The sequence below is a fragment of the Orbicella franksi genome, chromosome 8 (assembly GCF_964199315.1).
Source record: "Orbicella franksi chromosome 8, jaOrbFran1.1, whole genome shotgun sequence".
Lineage (NCBI taxonomy): Eukaryota > Metazoa > Cnidaria > Anthozoa > Scleractinia > Merulinidae > Orbicella > Orbicella franksi.
In genome coordinates, this window is record NC_138152.1 from 13156673 (window position 1) to 13178222 (window position 21550).

At 37.6% G+C, this 21550-nt stretch overlaps 2 protein-coding genes across 3 annotated transcripts in view; both read right to left on the reverse strand.

Annotated features, from left to right (window-relative positions):
- Window positions 1–8803, reverse strand: part of LOC145494608 (ATP-dependent RNA helicase DDX54-like) — a 33522-nt gene extending 24719 nt beyond the window's left edge. The window contains exons 1-7 of the mRNA XM_081474134.1: window positions 7846–8803; window positions 5396–5552; window positions 4295–4365; window positions 3427–3478; window positions 2694–2758; window positions 1799–1870; window positions 1335–1384 (exon numbers count right to left, since the gene is read on the reverse strand). Coding sequence (XP_081330260.1) covers window positions 1335–1384; window positions 1799–1870; window positions 2694–2758; window positions 3427–3478; window positions 4295–4365; window positions 5396–5552; window positions 7846–7989 — 611 coding nt within the window. The 5' untranslated portion in view covers window positions 7990–8803. The remainder of the gene's footprint in view (window positions 1–1334; window positions 1385–1798; window positions 1871–2693; window positions 2759–3426; window positions 3479–4294; window positions 4366–5395; window positions 5553–7845) is intronic.
- Window positions 8804–10031: 1228 nt separating this feature from the next.
- On the reverse strand, window positions 10032–21359 carry LOC145494606 (uncharacterized). 2 transcript variants are annotated; one of them, XM_081474131.1, is made up of 7 exons: window positions 21122–21359; window positions 20462–20565; window positions 17287–19340; window positions 14936–15005; window positions 13884–14124; window positions 12579–12907; window positions 10032–12263 (listed from the first exon to the last, which is right to left on the reverse strand). In XM_081474131.1, the coding sequence occupies exons 3-7, from the start codon at window positions 19286–19288 to the stop codon at window positions 12209–12211; spliced, it is 2697 nt and encodes an 898-aa protein (XP_081330257.1). In that variant the 5' UTR covers window positions 19289–19340; window positions 20462–20565; window positions 21122–21359; the 3' UTR covers window positions 10032–12208. The 2 variants fall into 2 exon arrangements, with proteins under 2 accessions (XP_081330257.1, XP_081330258.1); XM_081474132.1 differs by lacking the exon at window positions 20462–20565.
- Between the last annotated feature and the right edge of the window lie 191 nt (window positions 21360–21550).

Here is a 21550-nt window from a genome sequence, read left to right on the forward strand (position 1 = left end):
CTTTGTTGTTAACTTAGTTTGTTAATAAGCACTTATTATATGGCCGTGTCTCACAAGGACTGGGAACTACCAAATTCACGAATTTGACTGGCTGAAATCGATATTGACCGCAGTCTAGATTTTCCCATCGAGACAGGCATCTAGACCGGTTTCATTTTGCGTTGAAAAAGTAGCAAACTAAAATACACAAATGTTCACCGTTTTCTTTTATTTTCTTCTCAATCATTTATGGAAGTGCCAAAAAGCCTGATGACAAAAACAAAAAAAACAAAAAAGTAAAGAGGATGAGCAAATTTCGGCAGGTTTAAGTTAAAAGCTCATCTCCGTTTGCAAGCAAAATGTTAGCAAACCAGTTACATTAAACAAATTAAAGTTTTCTTCTTTGCCATATAATAAACACCTTATTAACCGAGCTAAGTCAGTCTGTATGGGAGAATCTTGACCTCGTTCGTGTGCACAGACCTCACTGCGTTTGGTCTGTACTCACGACCTTGGTCAAGATTCATCCATACAGACCTCCCGCTCGGTCAATAAGAGCTAATTAATGACTGGCCCCAAGTGAAACAGTGAGTTTTGTTTCCCCGAGACCCCCAGTGTTCCCCGAGACAAAGTCGAGGGGAACACTGAGGTTGAGGGGAAACAAAACTCATTGTTTCCCGTGGGACCAGTCATTAAGTGTTTTGTTATACCTCCCAACTCAAAAATAGAAAAAAGAACTGCAAAGAAATTGTTTTCTTGATGCCGGCTGGCTCAAAAATTTGCTGCAGTTTCAAGGAGCATGACCTGATCATGTGCGAGTCGAAAGTTCAACTTCTTGTTTCCCTAGGGAGTTAGCGAGTTTTGTTCGTCACAATGTCCCCAGCCAGGGCTCGAACCCACAATGCTTGCTCCTGAGTCAAGCGCACTAACCATGAGGCCACCGTGCCTCCAACTTAGCAGCTGATTAAATCAAAGTAAATAAGAACAGGGGAGATCACACAGTGGAAAAGTCATCCTTGGGCATGATGTTACCACAAGGAATGTACCACTTCTTGTCTGATCTATTCCATCTTAAAATGCACAAGCAATGTAGGAAGTGAAATATCTGAGAGTTCACCAAAATGAATATTATATGTATTTTGATCAGGAAAATTGGAAAAACCCTAATTAGCATAGTTACGTGATTACAAATGAACTAGTTTTGTTTTGAAGCCATTGTCAGTAAATTGCCATATACAAGAAATATATGAATAAAAGCACACTTCATGTAAAAGAAATTTCACAGAAATATTATGAGCAACCTCCTTTCCCATACCAAATATTGTCCTGCTAATCAGCATTTTAACAATACTCACCTATCTCCACCAAGCACCACAGCTGCCTTTAAACCAGTGAATCTACCAAGCTGAAAGTTGGACACAAAATTAAGAATTTAAACACCAACAACAATGACAATAATTTAATTTATTCACTCATACATTTACAGTTTTGCAAAATATTTTTATACAGAAGGACAGAAAAGTAATGTATGTTTGAGTCTGGAGACCTGAAATGCTCATTTCAACATTTGTAACTAATCATTTGAAATTCTTAAAACATCTTAACGTTTTATAATCATTTATTACCCCAGGTTCAACTGCAATAAATAATAAATTTCAGCTGCAATGCTATTTATATCTCATGTTGGTTTCTGGTTTTGCTACACTCTTGCTTAATTCCTGTAACTTTGTCTGCTATATTTCTCAGAATGGTTGATATAGTATACACAGTTTGTGAACCTTACTTAATATATGTTAAATTATTGCAGTCCATTTATTACCTCTTTGGTGAATTTGAGAGTCTGGAGGGCCAACTCACGTGTGGGTGACAAGATCAACCCTCGGGCACCAACCTAAAATATGACAATATTAAAAAACACTTTAAACCATCATATTGAGGGTATGGTATTACTCTAATGTCAACTGTGAAGCAATAATGCCCATTCACTGAGCAAACTCAAAATAAAATTATGCTTTTCTCACTTCTTAAAGGTACATACATTTTGCTGTTGAACATTTAGCTTTAATTTTATTAAAAATAAACAGCGCAAAGAGTAGTGTAGCCATTGTTGGGTGAAAATATTTAGACCTAATTGACCAACCTTTTAGTTGAACTGCTTGATAACACCACTTTTTTTTAACACTTTCTTCACATTTCAACCCAGTCATAGCTAACGTAAATGAGCCAGATCTAAGCCCTCAAGTCCCCTGTTGCTCAGGGGGTAGAGAATCAAGCTGACATACAGAGGGTCACACAGCTGCACATACTGAATGTATGTTTGACTACTATTGGGAGAACTCAGGTTTTTCCAGAGAGGCTTTTGTCATTCACTTAACAAATAGTTTTTAGTTTTTCATCTTTCTACCAAGCTTAAAATATAGCAATTTGTCCTTTAACAACTAATTTTATTAATTTCTTTTCGCAAATCTGTTTTTGTCTTTCTAAATTTGCAGTGACTTATTTCCACCTTTATCAGAGCTAAAAAAGGTTTGATATTGCTCACACTTTAAACCTACAGGTGTGCTGTTGTAATATTTAATTTTGAAATAAAGATGCATACATGTGTAAGCAATATAAGACAGTTTCCTTCCATTCTTGACATCACTGTTAACATCTGTTCTTCTGAACAAGAAGTCAGATTTCAGTTTTCTTGAATTTCTTTGATTGCTACTTACCTTGGCTGAATGGGTTTTAAGTCTTTCAAACATTGGTATCAAAAAGGCAGCTGTTTTCCCAGAGCCTATTAAAATTAAGAAAAACATATAAATTAGCAAATTAAAAATACTTGTGACTTTTGTTACACTTAAGCTCTTACTTTCAGCATTTCAGTCAAGTTAGGTGACTGTGTAAACTAAATGAATTCTCCCTCTCTATTAACCACAAATTGCTTTCAAATTCTAAAGTAATTGTAATGTGTGTCGCAAAATTACAATGCGTTAGCCACTGCATAATGTATACCAGTTTTAGCTTTACAGCACTGTACAGTTGTGGAACAAAAAAAAAAAAGAAAAGAAAAAAATGCAGATCAGCTATAGACTTAGCCAGTCAAGCTGCCTAGGTCCCAATTACTATCATGTCATTTTTTTTTACACATTTAGAAAGAAATTGTAAAATTGTAATAATATTTCTATTTGAACCAAGAGCAGAAGTAGACAGATTTTCAGTGGCCTGTTAGTCTGTTTTCAATATATCTCTTGTTTTCTTATTTAGACTAGTTTCAAGCTGGGCAAAAGCGAGCACACACCATCATCTCTTTGTATTTAACATTGAGCTGTACATCATTAAAAATAAATACAACTGTCCTTTCATGTTGGCATTGTCTTTGCTACAATGGAATGACTTTTTGTAAATATGCATTTTAATAACAAAAATTCTTGATTAAATGAACAAGTGTGTCATACAGAGTACCTGTGCGAGCCATTGCTACCACGTCTTTTCCATCCATAATCACTGGTATCGTCTAATGGAAAAACATTGCATGGTTACGATGTATTGCTCATTTTGTAACTTCACAACTAGTATAGACTGCTTCAACAAAAGACCCACTTATCAATGAGTCCATTATGGAAGATTTTATGTACAGCTTAGTATCTTCAGCTGCAAAGACTCAAATCTGCAGTGTCAGTCATGATACTGTTATTAATAATAGTTCCTGCCACTTGGGAACAGACAAAATAAATCAACATATTCTATACACGAAATATAATATTAATTGACATTACAGTGTATGTATATTAAAAAGTTGCAAAAGGCATGATCAAACATTTTGGAAGGTAACATTTTTATAGTGAAGTGTCACTGAGATCAGTTAAGTGGGAAGTGAAGAACAAATATGATTTTTTAAAATTTTAGACCAGTCTCATTCTCTTCTGTAGCCCTTACTCCTCCTACTTTCTTATCAGTAGCAGAGATACTGGAACCAAGATGATCTTGAGCATGTATACTTGGTTTCAAAACTTGTACTCATTGTAGCACTATTGGATGAGGTCCCTTGTTACAGATCTATATAACCAGAAGGTGGACTAAATTCTGTTTCCATCCACAATGTCATTGAAATAGTTTAATGATTTACAGTGGAATCCCGATTTCTCAAACCCTCAGTTTTTTGAACCTCCCGATAACTCGAACCAAAAAGTCGTTTCCCCTCCTCAGTCAAATGCTGTAATTTTACCCTCGATTTCTCAAACTATCCGATTTTTTGAACCAATTTTCGTTCCCTTGGAGGCTTGAAAAGTCGGGATTCCTCTGTACAATGCAATTTAAATATCGTACTTGCCTTTCTTTGAATAGGTGTAGGAAGCCTGTAACCTTTTTTCATGACTCCTTTGAACACTGGAAAGCTCAACCCTAGAGACGCATGTTCAATGAAGACATTTCTATCATGCACAGTGTAAGTTTTTTCTCTTTTATACCAGACTATTAAGATAATATACACCTTATAGATGACAAAGTGTGATTAAATCAAGAAGCACCGATATGGTACTTGCTAGAGTCTAGACTGCAAAAGATACATCTTTTGAGTCATAATAGGGAGCTTAACAAAACCACAATAGCAACTGCAACGTCATTAAACAAAAGGTTTAATGAGCTGAACAAAGGCTGTACATGTGCATTATAATTCTCCGTACATTTCTTTACTGTCCTCTGCAAAACAATAATGTGAAATGACCAAATTCTGCATTGTCTGGAGAACATGAACCACGATGGCTAATTTTTTAAATGTTCATTTTGAATTTATTCAATCAATGTGTCCTAGATTTAGTTTCGTGATAGTTGTGACAGTAATAAACAATGAATCAAAGTAAATGACTTTATGGTACCCCAAGATTCGTAGGTAAAATGCAAACTCATTTTTTAATCCATGTTGTCCTCTGCATCACCGTTGTGGTTTCTAAAGCTTCCTAATCAGTATGCACAGAGAGTCCTGTCCAATAGCCCAGAGCTAGTGGATTTTCCAGTGTGGCTGCATGTAGCTAGTGGATTCTGTCTGTCACTTGCCTCATAAGTAAGTGGAGTTTCTTGGGAAAATTTTTGAGGAAATTCAGAGGTACTTTAAGAGACCAGCTTGTTGGGTGTGGGGGTGGGGGAGGGGGAGGCTACCTCTAGTGAGAATTATTTTCAGGCTAGTACATCATAAATTTGCCCAAAGGACAAGCCTGAAGATTTGTTTTCTTTGCACTCTGGTATTCCTGCATTATTCATTCAGTAGAAGAGACAGTTCTTTTAAGTTCAAAGTAAACTTTTAAGGGAAGATATTTTAAAATGAAGCTCAGTGGAAAAGGATCTACCATGAATTTTGATGAATGTGATCTGCAATGCAACTGCAATTTGAATTGTTGACCAATAATTTTTTGGGTTTGTTAAAAACACAACTTACCCATTGATTGAAATCCTCCAGACTTCTTTTTTTTCTTGTTATGCTCGGTGACAAGTCCTCTTGTGTTGAATACAGTGTCATCCTCATCATTATCATCAACATCATCTTGCCTAAAATTCTCATCTTCTTCGTGGTTATAGAGTCCACTGGTTTCTACCTGATACAAATAAAATGACAGAAGGTTACATAAAACAATAAGGCATAAAAAGGGCACTTAAATATCTACATTGTTATCATACAAAGTAATGTACATGTAAATCATGGTTGAAGGGTAGTGATTAGCTGGCAGGAATTATTCAGGCAAAAATGAACACAGCAACTACTGCAGCCAAACTTCATTATATATTCACTTCTTAAACTTGCACGAGTCAGATTATTGTAAAAGAATGATACCAACCCTCAGGTGAACCACTCCTGGATTGGAGAAGTACAGAAAAGCAAAAACAAAAAATGAAGGCATGCCTCAGGGGAAAGTGAACTCACAATCTTCTAAAAAAATTTGAATGTAAACAGTACAGCTCCATGGTTCATTATATGCAATATGACAACATTTTATAGATTTCAAGAAGTTGCCCAGATGCAATTACTCAAAGCACACACAAAGTTTACTTTGTCAACCAGAATTTGTTTTTTCTCACAGGGTTCATACTCTTTTGAGCTTTTAAAAACTTTTTCTATGACTTTCCAAGACCTTTTCCGTGACCTTTCTGAATTTTCCTTGACCTAAGTTAAGCGGTTGTTCTGACAGTATTGCCCAAAACAATCATGATTTGACACGACTGTATTTTTTTTTAACAGTACTTTCCAACATTATAATGTTTAAAATGCATGCTTGTGTTTATTTCTGCAGACATTAATGTCTGTTTCTGACTTGTCTGTTATTTCTTCAGTTTTTCATCTTTTTTGCATTTTTAATCTCAGAAAGCACATTGCTTTTCCATGACTTTCCATGACCCTCACTAAAACTCCATGACTTTCCAGGCCTGGAAATTGAAATTATAAACTCCTTGACTTTCCAGGTTTTCCATGACCAGTACGAACCCTGTCTCATGCAAGTGGTTATTACCAAAAAAGTTAATTTTCACTGGCAAAGTTTTCAAGCTGCAATATACCCAAGCTTTAACAAATTTAATAGGGCTTTGCACCTAGGCCATCACATGACCTACTTTTCATGAAATTATGAGCTACAGTATAACTGAAAGAATGCCAGAAATGGAAATGCATGTTGAAAATAGCAAAATGGCCAAGTTTGAGGTCCTTGGCTTCAAAAGACGAGATTTTATGATGATTTGAATTTTTAAAAAATTAAGAAGATTTTTATGGAAACAGTTGTCGGAGGGCAAGACCAGCTCTCCAGCAACATTTACCATATAAATCCGCTGAATTTTCCGAAAAGTTAAACTGTCATATAAACTTACTCTTTCATGCCAGGGACCTCAAACTTAGCAATTTTGTTATTTTTGATATGCTCTTTCCATTTCTGGCATTCTTTAATTTATAGTCTATTACATGAAAATTGTGTTCTGAAGAAATTAAGTCACGCGACCACAGCTGCAAAGAACCTATTTAATTGTTATACAGTAGATGCACTTGGGAAGTTTGGAGAGTACACAGGGAGCTAAAGTTGCTCTCAACTGTGCCTTGAGCAACTCTCACGTTGCATGCTTTTATATGCTCTCCAAACCTCCCTGCACCATAACTTAATGTTGCACAGCTAAAAGTGCACATCATAAAATATAACTTAGGCAAAATATTGATCAATCATACAATAGTCAACCTTTTATCTATCAGTTTTTAGTATAAATCTACTATCCTTCTATCTGAATGGCGTTCTCTGATTGGCTATGTAACTCACTATCTTTTCTGCGATAGATAGTGAGTAGCGCAGCAGTATGCCCTTGTTAATAACATGAAGGCTGCTTCTTGGCATTTGGGAAGTGTCTGTGAAAAGGATTTAGATAAAGTTTTGAACAACTAGTAGATTTATACTAAAATAATTAAATTATGAACTTGATATTTCTACGCATGATAGTTGACTCAGGCTGTGCCCTCGTCAACTATCACGTGATAGAAATCTCCAGCTCAGATCTAATTGTTTAATATAATTTTCCACTGTAGGTCTCCCAAATCCAACCAGAACAGGTCATTTCAGCCTGAGCGGTTTGTTTTCCCTTTTCAGACCATGTGATGATACTCTTAAGAATTCTCGCTTTCAAATTTTCAAATAGTCGTGCTTATATGAATAAATATTTTAAATGGTTAAAAGAACGATTCCCTAGAGAACATGACATGGTCTGCAATGGAAAAGTTTCGGAGCCTCTAACGGGGTATGCAAGGTTACAAATAAGCTCACTTATACAAGGAGAAGCGTACATCGTAGTTTAAAACTGATGGACCGACGAATGGTGTTTTCCTCACTTGATTCTATACATTTAAATATATTTCGATACCTCATCATCAGTCTCCTTATCTCTAGCCTTCTTTCTCCTGAGATTTTGTGGCGTCGTTTTCCCTCCTTTCTTGTTCCTTTTCTGCTGGAAGTTCTTACTCGGCTTACCCTTTGACAATATTGACGATTTCTTTTTGGCCATCATGTATAGTAATGATAACAACTAACGAATTATTCTCTGACAAAATGCGAAAATAAACCATTCAAAGGCAAAAATTACGACAAGTCTTTTTCGTCCTCCATTTAACCATGCTGTAAGAGCCAGCAGTGAAAGAGAACAGAGGTTATGTCATCGTTTTAGCGATCTGATTGGGCAATGTCATGACAACGTAACATCAGTTAACCAATCAGAGCTTCGCTTAGGACGCGGCAAGTCTAAACACGCGCTAAAATTTGTTTTGCTCACCGCCGTCATTCAATTGAACAAGAAAGGCTTTCATCAGTAGTATTGTGCCATTTGAGTATTGTTACTTCAACCGAGCCGAGCAAGTCCTTGTTACAGCTCTTTAAGAAAAATGGAGGGATGTGTATCAACTGCACAAGTTACCCCACCCATGGAGGACAGCCCGGCCTTCGCGGAGCATATTTTATGGGCGCCGAAGAAGAAGCGCTTGCATCGAAGGGTGATTTCAGCAAATCTTCCATCTGGCGCTGGCGCAAGAGCACATTCGCATTCGAAAATCAGAAAACGCCTAATTTTTCCGTGTCCAGAAGAAAGTGAAAGAAAGGAAAAAGAAGAAGTATCAAGCAACACCCCCGAGACCAAAAAGGAGTCGAACAATGACGAAAAGAATTCTGCGAGGACGCCGGATAGTTCCGGAGACAAGCGAAATGGAAGCAGTCTTCGCCTTGACCTGTTGAAGGCAACCAATGTACGTGTCGAACAGTTCAAAACCAACCAGCAAGGGGTCAGAAATGTTGATCCCCAGCGCATCAAGAGAAAGTTAGCTTTAAGCAGCTTTCGATAAAGAAAAAAAGAAAAACTTTGAAAGACTACGCATTGTCGAATTTGCAACTTTGACCCAATTTCAAACTGCGGTATTTTGAAAGCTATGCAATTTTTGCAGCAATTAATTTACGGGAAAAGCGTTCCGAGAGCGTGCATCAGTGTTTGTTGTTTTGTATTCAGTTTAAGCTGTTCTAAACAGCTCAGCAAATGCAAAATTTATAACTATTTATGTGAGCTGGACTTGCACATTAGAAGATGCAATGATTTCATCTGCAGAATTTTGTATATTTACGCAGCTTTGCTTGCAAGGCCAAATAGTGGACAAACCAAAAATTCAATTGTAAAGCCATTAAAAGTAATATGTCAAACCTGTAAGCTATTGAAAAATTACAAGTAAATTATCTCAAAATTGTCATCTTGGAAAGTTAAGTGTATTTTCTCCATCTGTTCTGACATTGAGCTTATCAGGGAGAACAACATTAAAATGATGCCCCTCCCACCCCAAGTCATGATAGGGAAGCTACTCTGTACAGATTTATGTGCCTTGCTTCCCGAAATAAATAATTATTAGTCTGTGTTGCAGCAAGCCTCCCTGAAACAAAAAAGTTTCTAATTTTATTCTTCAGGGAAGGGATCCAGAAACACGGGCTACACAGGTTATCAGACCAGTAACACAGGTTATCAGAAGTGAGATGCCACAGAAAAAGGCCATTTCTGAGTTGCATATTGCCTCAGTGTTGAAACAAGTCTTTGTGCAAAACCATTTATATGGAACAGTGTTGCACCTACAGGTTCATTCTTGTGCAAATCAAACTCATTTTCATAAGAAAGGTTTTGCATGAGGACCCATTTTGAAACAGAGGCACAAGGTAACTCGGAAATGACCTAATTTCTTCAAGCTGGATACTGGTGGGATGGGGGGGGGGGGGGAGCACTTCAGTGGGGAAGAACATACACTCTTAAAAGTATTTTGATACCTAGGATACCAGCAGCTTTTTCGCTTGCAGTCTCTTGCATTGTATTTTCTGTTCGATAAGGCATTGCAATCTTTTTGAACTGCATGAGTTGGTCAGTCATTACTAGCGGGTTCAATTTGGAATACCTTGGACAGCGACCACGTGGATGATGGCAGCTGCAGTAGATGCAGTTGGCTCATGCTTCAACCTGGGTCATTGAGTAAGGCTATTAAAAGCGAACTGCAGCTTGTAATAACTACAATAACTTCCTTCACAGCAATCAATAAAATTCACATCTCAAGCAATTTGGGTTTTATTTCGTTCTTGTACTCTTCTTATGTAATTTTTTGCACTATATATCCTTACAGTAAATGTGCTTTACATAATAATAATGAACGAGGACAACTAGCACCTAAATTAGTTGTCCCATGTACATGGTAAAAAGGTATAAAAACATATTACAATTCACTCAACTTGTAAGAAACTTGGGCTTGCCAAGAACTAACTTGATTCCTCTGCCCATCCACTGTAACATTAGCCTTGCTGTTAAAGGCATTGTTTAAGACCAGGGGTGTATCTAGGGGGAGGGTGCAGGGGTGCACAAACTCCCCCCCCCCCCAATTGTTTACCTCAACAGTCAGTTATGCCATTCTTTAGTGGTGCACGCCCATTCTAAGCTTAGTTCCAGGCACTCTGACTAACTTACAGTAGACAGAACATTCCAAATTTCATAACTTCCGATTCAGGGATTTTGCATACAAATATTTGCAAAAACCAGGAGCCAAGCTGCTTTGGCTCCTTCTTGGTGTAGGAGACACAGGGCATATCACAACAGAACACCACCCTATAACCCTATTGTTTTAATTGCTTCCTTGTTCTACATTTGTATATTGTTTTACGTCACTGTGTCTTCTACACAAAGTAAGTCCTCAATCTTGAATTATTAAATACCTTTTTTGGTCATTCAACATCCTAATGACTACTTTGATAGTATCTAACTGAGCCAATGGCTGTGAGAATATGTACAAAATCTGAATTTTAAAAAAATATCTATTTTGAAACCTAGTAGATTAAAAATCTGGTTTAAAAACATTGAAGGTTAAGAATAAGGTAAATGTGTTGATGTCATCATTATTATTATTACTATTATTATCATCACAAATATTTGAGTTTTTCTGGTGCTTTTACTTTAATATTCTTTAAAAAAAAAAAAGGCACTAAAGAGAAACCAAGGATGGAATTAAAATTTGTTTATTTGCTCAGGTAAGTTTCAATTTACTTGGGCAAGTACATACAAGTTTTGGTGAATTTTGTAAGGTAAAAATTGAATAAACTCTTCATTCGTATACATCTATATACGTGGTTTTTTTCTTACCCCCACCCCCTTTTTTTTCTCTCTTCAAAGGGTTCCAAAACTTGTGACATGAAAGATAAACATTTTCAAGTCACAGAGAATGCACATGTAATTGTAAGCGCTATTACTAGAATTCTACTTGAACACCAATGCAAATACTGCAATCTGTACACTATCAGCCACTAGTGTGCAGTGGCTGGAGGTCGTCTACCAAATGGCGACGTTTGTTTTGTTTTTCCAAAGTTTTGGAAGAACATTTTGATGCAAATCATGGTAAATATTAAATTTCTGAGAAGACCAAAACAAGGACGTTTACAGTTTCTTTGACTTTTAAAAACTTGAAATTTTTGAAAAAAATGATGCACACACACACAACTGTAATTTCAAATGACAATTCAATCCTGGAACAATCTTCCTGAGGCACAAAATAAAATAATACATAGAGAAATAATTGGAAACTGTTATTTCAAGTAAATTTTAGTTAGAATTCTAAAAACAATTAGATTATTCACTCTCAATTGCTATTAGGTGATAGTTGCTTCGGCCTTTGGCCTCATCAACTTTGAACTAATAGAAATCTCGAGCTCATAATCTAATTGTTAAATAATATTTAATTTCTAAAACTAACTGTGACCAGTGAATTGGTACAAATTGACAAAATAAGCGAAATGATCACAAACACAATAGTGAAAACCTCCAAGCCACAACTACATAGTTCTTATGTAAATATCTGACAGGTTAATTTCATCAGTCATGAGAAAATCCTCTAAAAAACTGGAATGTTAGTGAATTTTTCTCTACAGGCACCTGCAATCAAGCAGTAGTACAAAAATTTCAAATACCCCACCACTGGGATTAAGATGAGAGCAAAAGCCTGACTATTGGCAGGGGGGATGAGCATTACTGGAATTGACTGATACATGTAACGAGAGATAAAAGTCATTTAATAATTTCTTTTAAAAAAAGGTCAAGTTCCCATATAGGAAATATAGAGGAAGCCCAGAAGCTCATTAGCAACATCCCTCATCTCTGGTTTGAATTTTTTTTTATCCATTAGACTAGCAGAAATGATTCTCCTTGGAAGAACTGCACACCATCGTAAGACCTAAGAGCTGACTAATGACCCTTTCTTGATGGACTCCTCCAGTTTTGATAACCACCTAGAAAGCAAAACAAATTACTTTCAGAGTCACAAATAAGTGCAATGTAAATTTACACATGATTAATACATGTAGAATACAAAAAGTATACACAGTTAAGAGGGGGCGTGGCCAAGTGGTTAGGTGCCAGACTTGAAATCTGAAGGTTGTGGGTCCAACCACTAGCTTGAGTTGTTTCAATGGAGACCCAAGTTTGACTCAAGTTTGCGTCTCTTTGGTCTCTCTGGGCATAACTTATTAGAATTTATATTTCAAGCTTTGAGACTTACTAAGAGCATTGGGTTGTCATTGTCTACTAATTCAAAAAACCCTTACCTAGTTCTATCCATTTCACTCTCGGCAGCTAAGTTGTAAGTCCTTAATGATGCCTCAGAGGAAACAGCGCTGAAGCAAAATTTCTTGCCTGTGTGGTCCCCCACTTGAATTGTGTACTCAAGCAGCTTAGCCACACCCAGAGCAACAGTGTTAGACATGTCTGAATAATAGTAGAGAAAACCATTCTTCAGGACAAAGTAGCGGCGTCTCCAAGTCTTGATGTTGTGTCCTTGTTTAAAGAGGTAACCATGGCAATCAGGGTCTCTGATTGACAGAGCAGGGATACTGACGTTGTGTACATTGCCTTCAAAAAGGTTAAATGGATTGGACTAGAGAGAGACAACAAAATATAATAATTCCATGTTAATTATCGCATGACTGTTAAATTTTAAACTAGTAGTAATCGTAGGTTTGGTATGTTAAAAAGCAAAAATTCCAGGAACAGAATTTTGTGCCTGAGCTGTTAGGTAGGTGTGAAATTGGCCTCCTTCTAACAGGGGCAAAAAAAAAAATGAATTGATCGCAAAGCATGTGCTTATGAGAGGGTTTGTTGTTGTTTATACATGTATTACATGATATTAGTTACAACCAGTCAGTAAAAAACACGGACTACAGTCAGTAGGCTGCATTTAGTCCACAGTTTTGCGTTTAACGCCTGACTCTGTGTTTTATACCCAGTGTGTAATACTTAGTCCACGTTTTATAACTAAGTCCATGTTTTATACCCAATCCGTAGTCCACAGTCTGCAGTCTGCAGTCTACAGTCTATGTTTTATACTGGCCAAGTAAATCAACACAAACGATGCCTGTTCCGTCGGTATGCAAGATGATGTGCTTATGTTACCAAAACTAGGACAATTATTCTGTTTACGAACATGACTTTGAATTGCCTTGACTTTGGGGAAACAGCTAAAGGGCATTTTCACTTCCAAAACAATAAAACGGAGGACATGTTGGTGTGCCAAAGCATTCGCCCCTGAAAAATTTTTTTGGGGGGGACCAAATTGGTGTCCATAGAAAGATACATACAGGAAAACTCAATTTTCCTCCATTAGAACTCCATTCTGTTGAAAGCAATTAATATAATTCTATTTTGTTCCTATCATAAGACCTTTAATTAGTCAATGCACTATCAAGGTGAGACTCAGCAAAATACATGATACCTGGTACCTGATTCTTAATAGGTTAATCAGAGTGAACCCACTAAGCTGTAAACAAGTTTTAAGTCACCTCTCACAAGTCTAATTAACTTACAGTACTTGGCCTTTATTCATTCCATTTATAAATTCCATTTAAAATACATACACTGCCCGAAGATCCTTTGATAGCGTCCGTCATAGCCATGATCCACTTCTTCATGTCCATGTCACTTCCCGCACACATGTAGTATGTCCTTGCACCTCCTTTGGTCAGCTTGAGGCAGTGATCCTTGTTTACTTCTGGTGCTTTTGAGACAGAGTAGTTTGCCATAATGATAACACCACAGGGAACCTTGTCTTTAGATTGTTTGTAGTAGTAGAGACAGTTATCCCTTCGTAGCACAAACCTGGAAAAGAATTCAAAACTTTACAAGTTAATTTTGTGAAAACTAGCTAACTAATAACAAAAATAAAATACTAGAATGTATAGGTAGGTAAAGTCTGCACATGAACCAAGCGGCCACCAAGTTGGAGCTTATCCTGGTTTCTGTAGCATGAAGCGACTAGAATTATGTTTACTCCCACCTGGATGGGATGCTAGTCCATTGCAGGGTTAACCCCAGCATGAAGTTCGCTGGTACCCATTTAAACACCTGGGTGGGGAGAGGCACTGTGAGAGTAGAGCGTCTTGCCCAAGAACACAACACAACACAATGTCCCCAGCCAGGGCTCAAACCCTGACCGCTCGATCTAGAGACGAGTGCACTAACCATGAAGCCACCGCACCTTCCACTTTAGAATGTATACCTGCTATCAAAGCTGCGTTTATGAGCATGAATGCAAATATTTTTGCTACAGGTGCATGGCTGGAAAATTATTATAAGGTACATATCTCCTGGATGCTCTGTTGCCAGTACAATCAGTGCCAGCCCTTCTCAGATGTAAAAATTCGCTTTTCCATGTTATATCTTAAAGAAAAATAATAGAAGACTGTGTTCCTACGCTTTCAAAGAAATAATGTATCTAAAGTTGAGTTCTAAAAAAACTCCTGCGTTCCACTCATGTGTCCACTAACAGTTTTTCTAGACCTCAAGCTTGCATTAAAACTTGTCTCTATGAGAACACGGAACATCATCTTCTATTTGGTAACTAAATGACAGACATCTTCTATCAGCAGAAAATACAAACATGTATTCAGAACTGCTAGATATGTCTCACCATCTTTTCCGCCAATTTTTGGGTGTTAAGCCAGTACCACCCATCTTTAGCAGGTGTCCACTGATATAATCTATAATTAAAACAACAATAAAACAGTTTGTGAAAGTTTTGCAAATTAAGTTTCACTCTGGTTTCTGCAAGCTTTGCTGGTGGAGGTCATGCAAGGAAAGTGCATGTAAGGTTGCAAGAAAAATCAGAAATCAGGTCACTAGTAAAAATTAACTCAATCCTAAGAAAAAAGATGGTGATTGTACATTTTACCACAATACCAGGGGTTCCATTAACGGCCAAGCACCAAGCAAATTGACCGGCTGTGAGGACAATTCTGCCCGGCTGGTTTGACGATCTAGCAGAAAATTTTATACAAAGAAGTTTAGTTCTAATAGTTTTGCCCATCTGGGAAAAGCTGTAGTTGCCCTCCTGCTGAAAACACTAAATGAAACCCCTGCAATACATGTACCAATGCAAACCTAGCACAGCCTGTAAGACAAAAAAGCCATATTTTTGCTTTATTTGCCCCTGTACTAACAACATTGTGTATGCTAGGTTTGAAGATTTTAGAATTTCTCTGTATGTTTTTGTGAGCGTTGTGGAGGTTTTTGTGCACTAAGAATTATGGGTAAATGTACCAGATGTCATTTCTTTTTTTTTTACAATAACTGCAGAAATTCTTGTGCACTTATTGGCTAAGTTTCATTGTCAATAAGTGGACAGACGCATCAATTTATGACACAACGAACGAGAGCAGACAATCTGACAATTTGTTATTGTGAAAATGAATTGATGGCAGTTTTTCATGCATCTGTCCTGTTATTGACAATGAATCTCGTCATAACATTGTAAAAGTAGTTCGCAGATCACCTTGTGGATCCACAGCTGCTTTGACAATGTTATGACGAAATTCATGATCAATAACAGGACAGACGCATGAAAAACTGACGTCAATTTGTTAATTTTACACAGGATTCACCAGGAGTGCAGGCATGAATGTGACAAGGTAAGGTAAGGTAAAGGTAAAATCTTTATTTAGACACGGTATTTCCTTCAGGACTATACAATATTTAATTTAAATAAATCTAACTACCTAACTAATTTAATATTGTAAATAACTACTAGAATAAGAGAAATGATAAAAACCTGCTTTACAAGGAAGCCATGTATAAAAACAAAATAAAATTTATATAAGACCACTGTCAAAATCATAGTTCTTCAACTTAGATTTAAATTGATTAAGGGAGAGTGATTGTCTAATATTCAAGGGCAGACTATTCCATAGTACAACTCCACTGTAAGAAAGACTTCTTTTACAGTAATTAGTGTGGGGCTGTGGGATAGCAAGCGTACCGTCACTATCTCTTAGCTTATAAGTCAAAGTATCGGAACGGAAGACAAAGCGTGAACAAAGACATTCCGGAACCATATTATTTACAATCTTGTACATCATTATTGATTTATTAACAAGGCGTTGACGGTCCAGTTTAACCCAGTTGACCATCCTCAACAATTCATCAGTATTACGATCGTAATTTGAAAAAGTTATGACGCGTGCTGCCCGATTTTGTAATTTTTGTAACTTTTGAGAAAGAGTTTTAGAACAGGATCCCCACACTGAACTGCAGTAATCGAGATGAGGTTGGACTAATGAATTGTAAACGGAAAGTAAAGTCTTATATGGGACCGAATACCTAATATGTTTAATGGCGCTAATGCCAGAAGCAATCTTTTTGGAAAGCTCAAGGGAAAGCAGATAACTTGACTTGTCACACACAAACTCAAGGGAAAGTAAAGTCTTATATGGGACCGAATACCTAATACGTTTAATGGCGCTAATGCCAGAGCAATCTTTTTGGAAAGCTCAAGGGAAAACAGATAACTTGACTTGTCACACACAAGCTCAAGGGAAAGCAGATAACTTGACTTGTCACACACAAACATTATTTACCCAAATCCACAGTAGTGATCATGAGTGCAAGACGTAAAACCACATATAAGTTGAATGTAGTAACTCAGTTCACTATACATGTAGGAGATGGCAGAGGTTTCCTTAATGTTTCCAGTAGGATGGCAACTGGTTTTCACAGGCAGGCAAAACTTTTTGAACTGAACTTCTTTATCAGAAAAACTTTGCTTGAGATCCTTTAATTGTCGAACAAGATGCAGACAAAATCATCCTAACAGCCGGTTAATTTGCCTGGTCCCTGAATCAAACCTCATCAAAACCCCTGTGATGGTGTGTGAAATTTACACATAGAAAGAAAATGGCATGATCTGTTCCCGGGGATATTATCCATACACACAAAAATGACTTATCAAGGGTTGACAAAATTGGACAAGTGATCAGTAAAACTCACCATCTTTGGGAGATTTTCCATCTGCATTATCACCTTTGTCAAAACTTTCCTTGAAGTCCCTCTCTGAAACAGTTGAGGAGTCTGATGACAAGCGATCCCGGTCTGTTTCTAGGAGCCAGGACTTTCTAGATGCTCCAAGACTGTCAGGATCGAATGTGCCATCCTCATCATCATCACCATAATCAGAAGGTGTGTCAGAATCAATGCCATCCTCTGACATGTTAGAACTGCCTTCATTGTCCAAGGAATCCAGGCCTTTATTCTCTGGAATTCCACTTTCATCAGTAGTAACTTCAATGTCAGGTATAGGTGTGCAAGCCTTTGCAACTTCCATGTCAAGTTTATCCACACAATCTGACTTCTCTTCTGTGTCATTATTAGAATCCCTAGCTATTGTTTCTCCATGTGATTCCTCAGTGCACAATGGTTCTTTCTCATCGACTGTGTGTCCAGTGTTTACTTCTGCATCAGATGTTTCACTCTTACCCACTTCATTACTCTCAACTTTTGTATCTTCATTAGTTGGTATATCTTCATTACCTGGTATATCTTGATTATCTGACACAGAGTTTTCCATTTTAATCTCCTGTACTTCTACAACATCCACTTCAGTTCCCTTGCTCTCACTATGGATATTATCTACAGGTACTGCATCTTTACAAATCTTGTCAGTATCTTCCACCAAAGTTTCGTCAGTACCCGAGTGAACAGTGACTGCATTTAAATCTACATCTGTCTCACCATCAGCTGCCTTTACATCATTTTCTTGGACAGGCAGGACATTAGATTCTTCATCTGCAGCACCTTTATTCACTACTCTTTCATCCGCCACTTTTGTCGCAGCAGTGTCCATGACAGTGGTGTCAGAGGCAACCTGTCCATCCATTTGATTCTCAAGAGTCTGACCCTCCGGAGTCTCTGCAATTGCATTAAATTCTTTTCCAACGCTGTTCTCTGCAGAACCTTTTACACTGTTTGATCGTTTCATCTCTGTCACAGCTGAGGACAACTGCTCCTCTAGGCCTACAAGATCCATCATGGCCTTTGACAACCTCTTGGCAACATCTGCTTTAGATGTACTGGGGTCATTTTCACTCAAGGCCTCTTCTTTATCATCTGAAGAAACAGCACAGACAACATCAACTTCTGCTGAATCAGGTGAAATTACTTCATTATCAGTTGTTCCTACTTCATTGCTTTCTGTCCCTTCTTCCAAATTTTTGGTTCCACAACTTAGTTCTTCAGTTCTATTTACTTCATTTGTGATATCAGAACTTGATTGTAAACTAGCAGTTGGGGCGCTTAGTTCCTCAGGTTTGGTTTCGTCACATACAGGATTTGCCAAGACCTCCTCACTGCTTGCTACTGGTCCTTCTGTGGCACTTTGCACAGCATTATCACCAGAATTTAACTGCTCATCAGCAGTGTCCGATGCTGTAGAATCAAGTGTCTCTGCATTACTACTTGTTTGAGCACACATAGACTGTTCTCCAGTACCACTACTGACATCTGTAGCCTGTGAAGAAATAGGATCAGAAATCTCTCTGGTTGTTGATTCACTCTGATCAGGTGTTCCATTTGGAGTACTTTTCTTGTCAGTCTCCATTGTTCCACGTTGACCATTTGTTCCATTCAGCACATCTGTCTGCGGTTCATCTGAGCTGCTATTGAAATCTGGAAGTTGTGAAACAGAAGGATCAGAAGCAGCATTTATAATCTCTTGATCACTGACAGTCTCTCTCTCTCCATTTGCACCGCTGTTGATGTCTTTGACCTCACCAGCGCAAGGATTAGAAGCCCCTATTGTTTCTCCTGTTGTATCCTTCTGTGTGTCTGTCTGTTCATTGTGGAGTTCGGGATTGTTGGCAATCTCCATGAACGACTCAAACAGCTCATCAGGAGTTGCATCATCAGTGTGTGAAAGTTCTTGGGAACATTTTTCTTCTGGATTAGTTTCCTGGTTCATGACACAACCAGTATCATCACTTGCTTCTTCAGACATTGTGCACACCTGTAGCTAAATCATCAAGCTGCCATAAAATTCTTAAAGAATCCTGAGTAGAAAAAAGTTGAGATACTTAACACATGAAGTGGGAGGGAAGACAAGAAGAGAGGGAAGGACTGGAGCTGGAAAAGCAGTGACCTCCATGTAGTAGTTAGTACACTGGACCAGAAATCAAGGAGCCTCAGGGCTCTATTTATTTGATTTTCCAAAGCAAATTCTGAAGGGGATAATGCCAACGAAACATACACGTACACAGTGGGAACAAATGAAATTTAAAAGCCCACTTCCTTTGTTCAAGTGCCTTTAGTACTTAAAGCATATAATTTGTTCCGACCTGTATTTTGAAATCAATTATATACGAAATCTTATAGTAGCTGGGCTAAAAAGTGCCAAATTAATAACCACTGATTAGCAAATATTCTCTCAAAACACACAGTTCCATTTTATGTAAATTGACAGCTAATTAGGCAAGCTTGAATACACAACTTAATTTTTCGGCAGTATTTTCTTTTTCAGCCCAACACTTGACTAGTCACACCACTCTTGTCTGGTCATAAGCCAATCATGATCATGGACGCTGTCAACACACTTCAATAATTTATGCAATCTAGCTTCAGCACACACTAGGAAGCATGGTGTATGAAATATCAGCTGCCACTCTAATCTTGGCATGATGCAGCAGACTGCTAAACTTAATGTTGTTTGCCATATTAAACTAAGACTGTCTCGGAGCCAAACTTCTGTCCTACTTAAATTATCAGTCAGGTTTCACACATCAGTGAAATAGCATTTTAAATCCAGCCTTACAGAGGTTATGGGTGATATCATTCGACAAAAATTCTCACTGGAAAAAAATTTCTTCCAGCTAGTACAGTCAACCAGAAAATCTTGCTCCATTCTTATGAGATTTTTGGAAGTATTTGTCATCATGAAATTAAAAGTGCCCAACGTTTAGAACATAATTTTTAAACTGATAACATATTATCAAGACAGTAATGTTTGTTTGTCTCTCTTTAATTCTCATAACCAGTCTTGTTGAACAAGGCAACATATTTGATATCGTATTACAAGGAAACAATAAGTTGAGCAACAATTTACAGGATTCCAGTGGGCTAAAAGAAAGTTTTTGAATACTGTAGTCTGATTTTGGTTGAAGAAAGAAACACTAACCTTTATAGCCAAACTTCTGGAGAAACCACAAATTAACTCGCTCAGTCATTTCCCGTGCGTTGGCTTAATATCTCGCGATAGCTGCTACCAATTAGCTTCCAGATCTGAGGAAGACAAATTCTACGTCCCAATTTGTTTGAAAAAATACAAAAAATCGAGAACATCGCTGCAGCCCAGCTGCGAAAACAGACCTCAAAGCATTTAGTTATGCAAATTTTAAGAGCTTCCGAGAAACAAGCTGAAAGCCATAACATATTTATCAGCTAAATTCAATCCACCATTTCAACTTTTAAAATACACAGTAACACATTCATTTAAGACCACATCTATAGGAATTCAAGACTTCTTAATCGACGAATTCGTAGCGTTTTGGACGTTGACGCTGAAATCATTCACTTAACGTAGTCAAAGTTAATAGGCTTAATTTTTTATTGATGAACCTCTGAGTGTAGACCAAAAATTTGATTTCATTTGCGAAGGCACCAATGATGGAAGTTTTGCCGATGGTTAGCATAGAAAAACTACCATCTTCTGCACCAATTAATGATGTGAAGGTAGACAAATTCGCGAAGAAATCGGAGGAAAACTAACAACGTAAAACGGTGAAGTTTCAGTCACATTGAGAAGTTCGATGAAAGCATTGCAGCGGTGAAATCTTACCTTCGAATGTCACCTTGAGATGATTTCTTGCATACTCGATCGAAGTCACCGTCCTCCTTCTTCAAACAATATCAGATGCAATCAAAGTTTCCTCGTTGAATGGATGGACATCTGAATAAAGATTAGCTCTTGGCAAACAATCCAAAACGTCGATGGTTTGCTAAAATAAAACCCCACAGTTTCTTCTCAGCATACGGGAAGTCAAGAGACTAAAACGTACCCTTTGTAGTCAAAGCTGTCAATCACTCTCGGACAAATAAAGCCGCGGGCGAGTCGCGGGAATTTTCGCGTTTTGTTTTCTCTTGAACTTTCGCTTTTATTCATAGTTCATTAGCAACCAGGAAAAACAGTATAAAATTACACCAGAGGCTCATGGAGTGATAAGTGGACGGATGGGTCAAAGATCGCTTTGAGGCGTTTGATGCTAGC

Bases quoted from the DNA above. Each gene is read 5' to 3' on its own strand.
- LOC145494606 (XM_081474132.1), bottom strand. From the start codon at position 19,288: ATGTCTGAAGAAGCAAGTGATGATACTGGTTGTGTCATGAACCAGGAA. The intron at 14,125-14,935 runs GTGAGACATATC...ATTCTTTTCCAG, and splicing joins AAAAATTGGCGGAAAAGATG to GTTTGTGCTACGAAGGGATA. The intron at 12,908-13,883 runs GTATGTATTTTA...GTCTCTCTCTAG, and splicing joins TCAAAGGATCTTCGGGCAGT to TCCAATCCATTTAACCTTTT.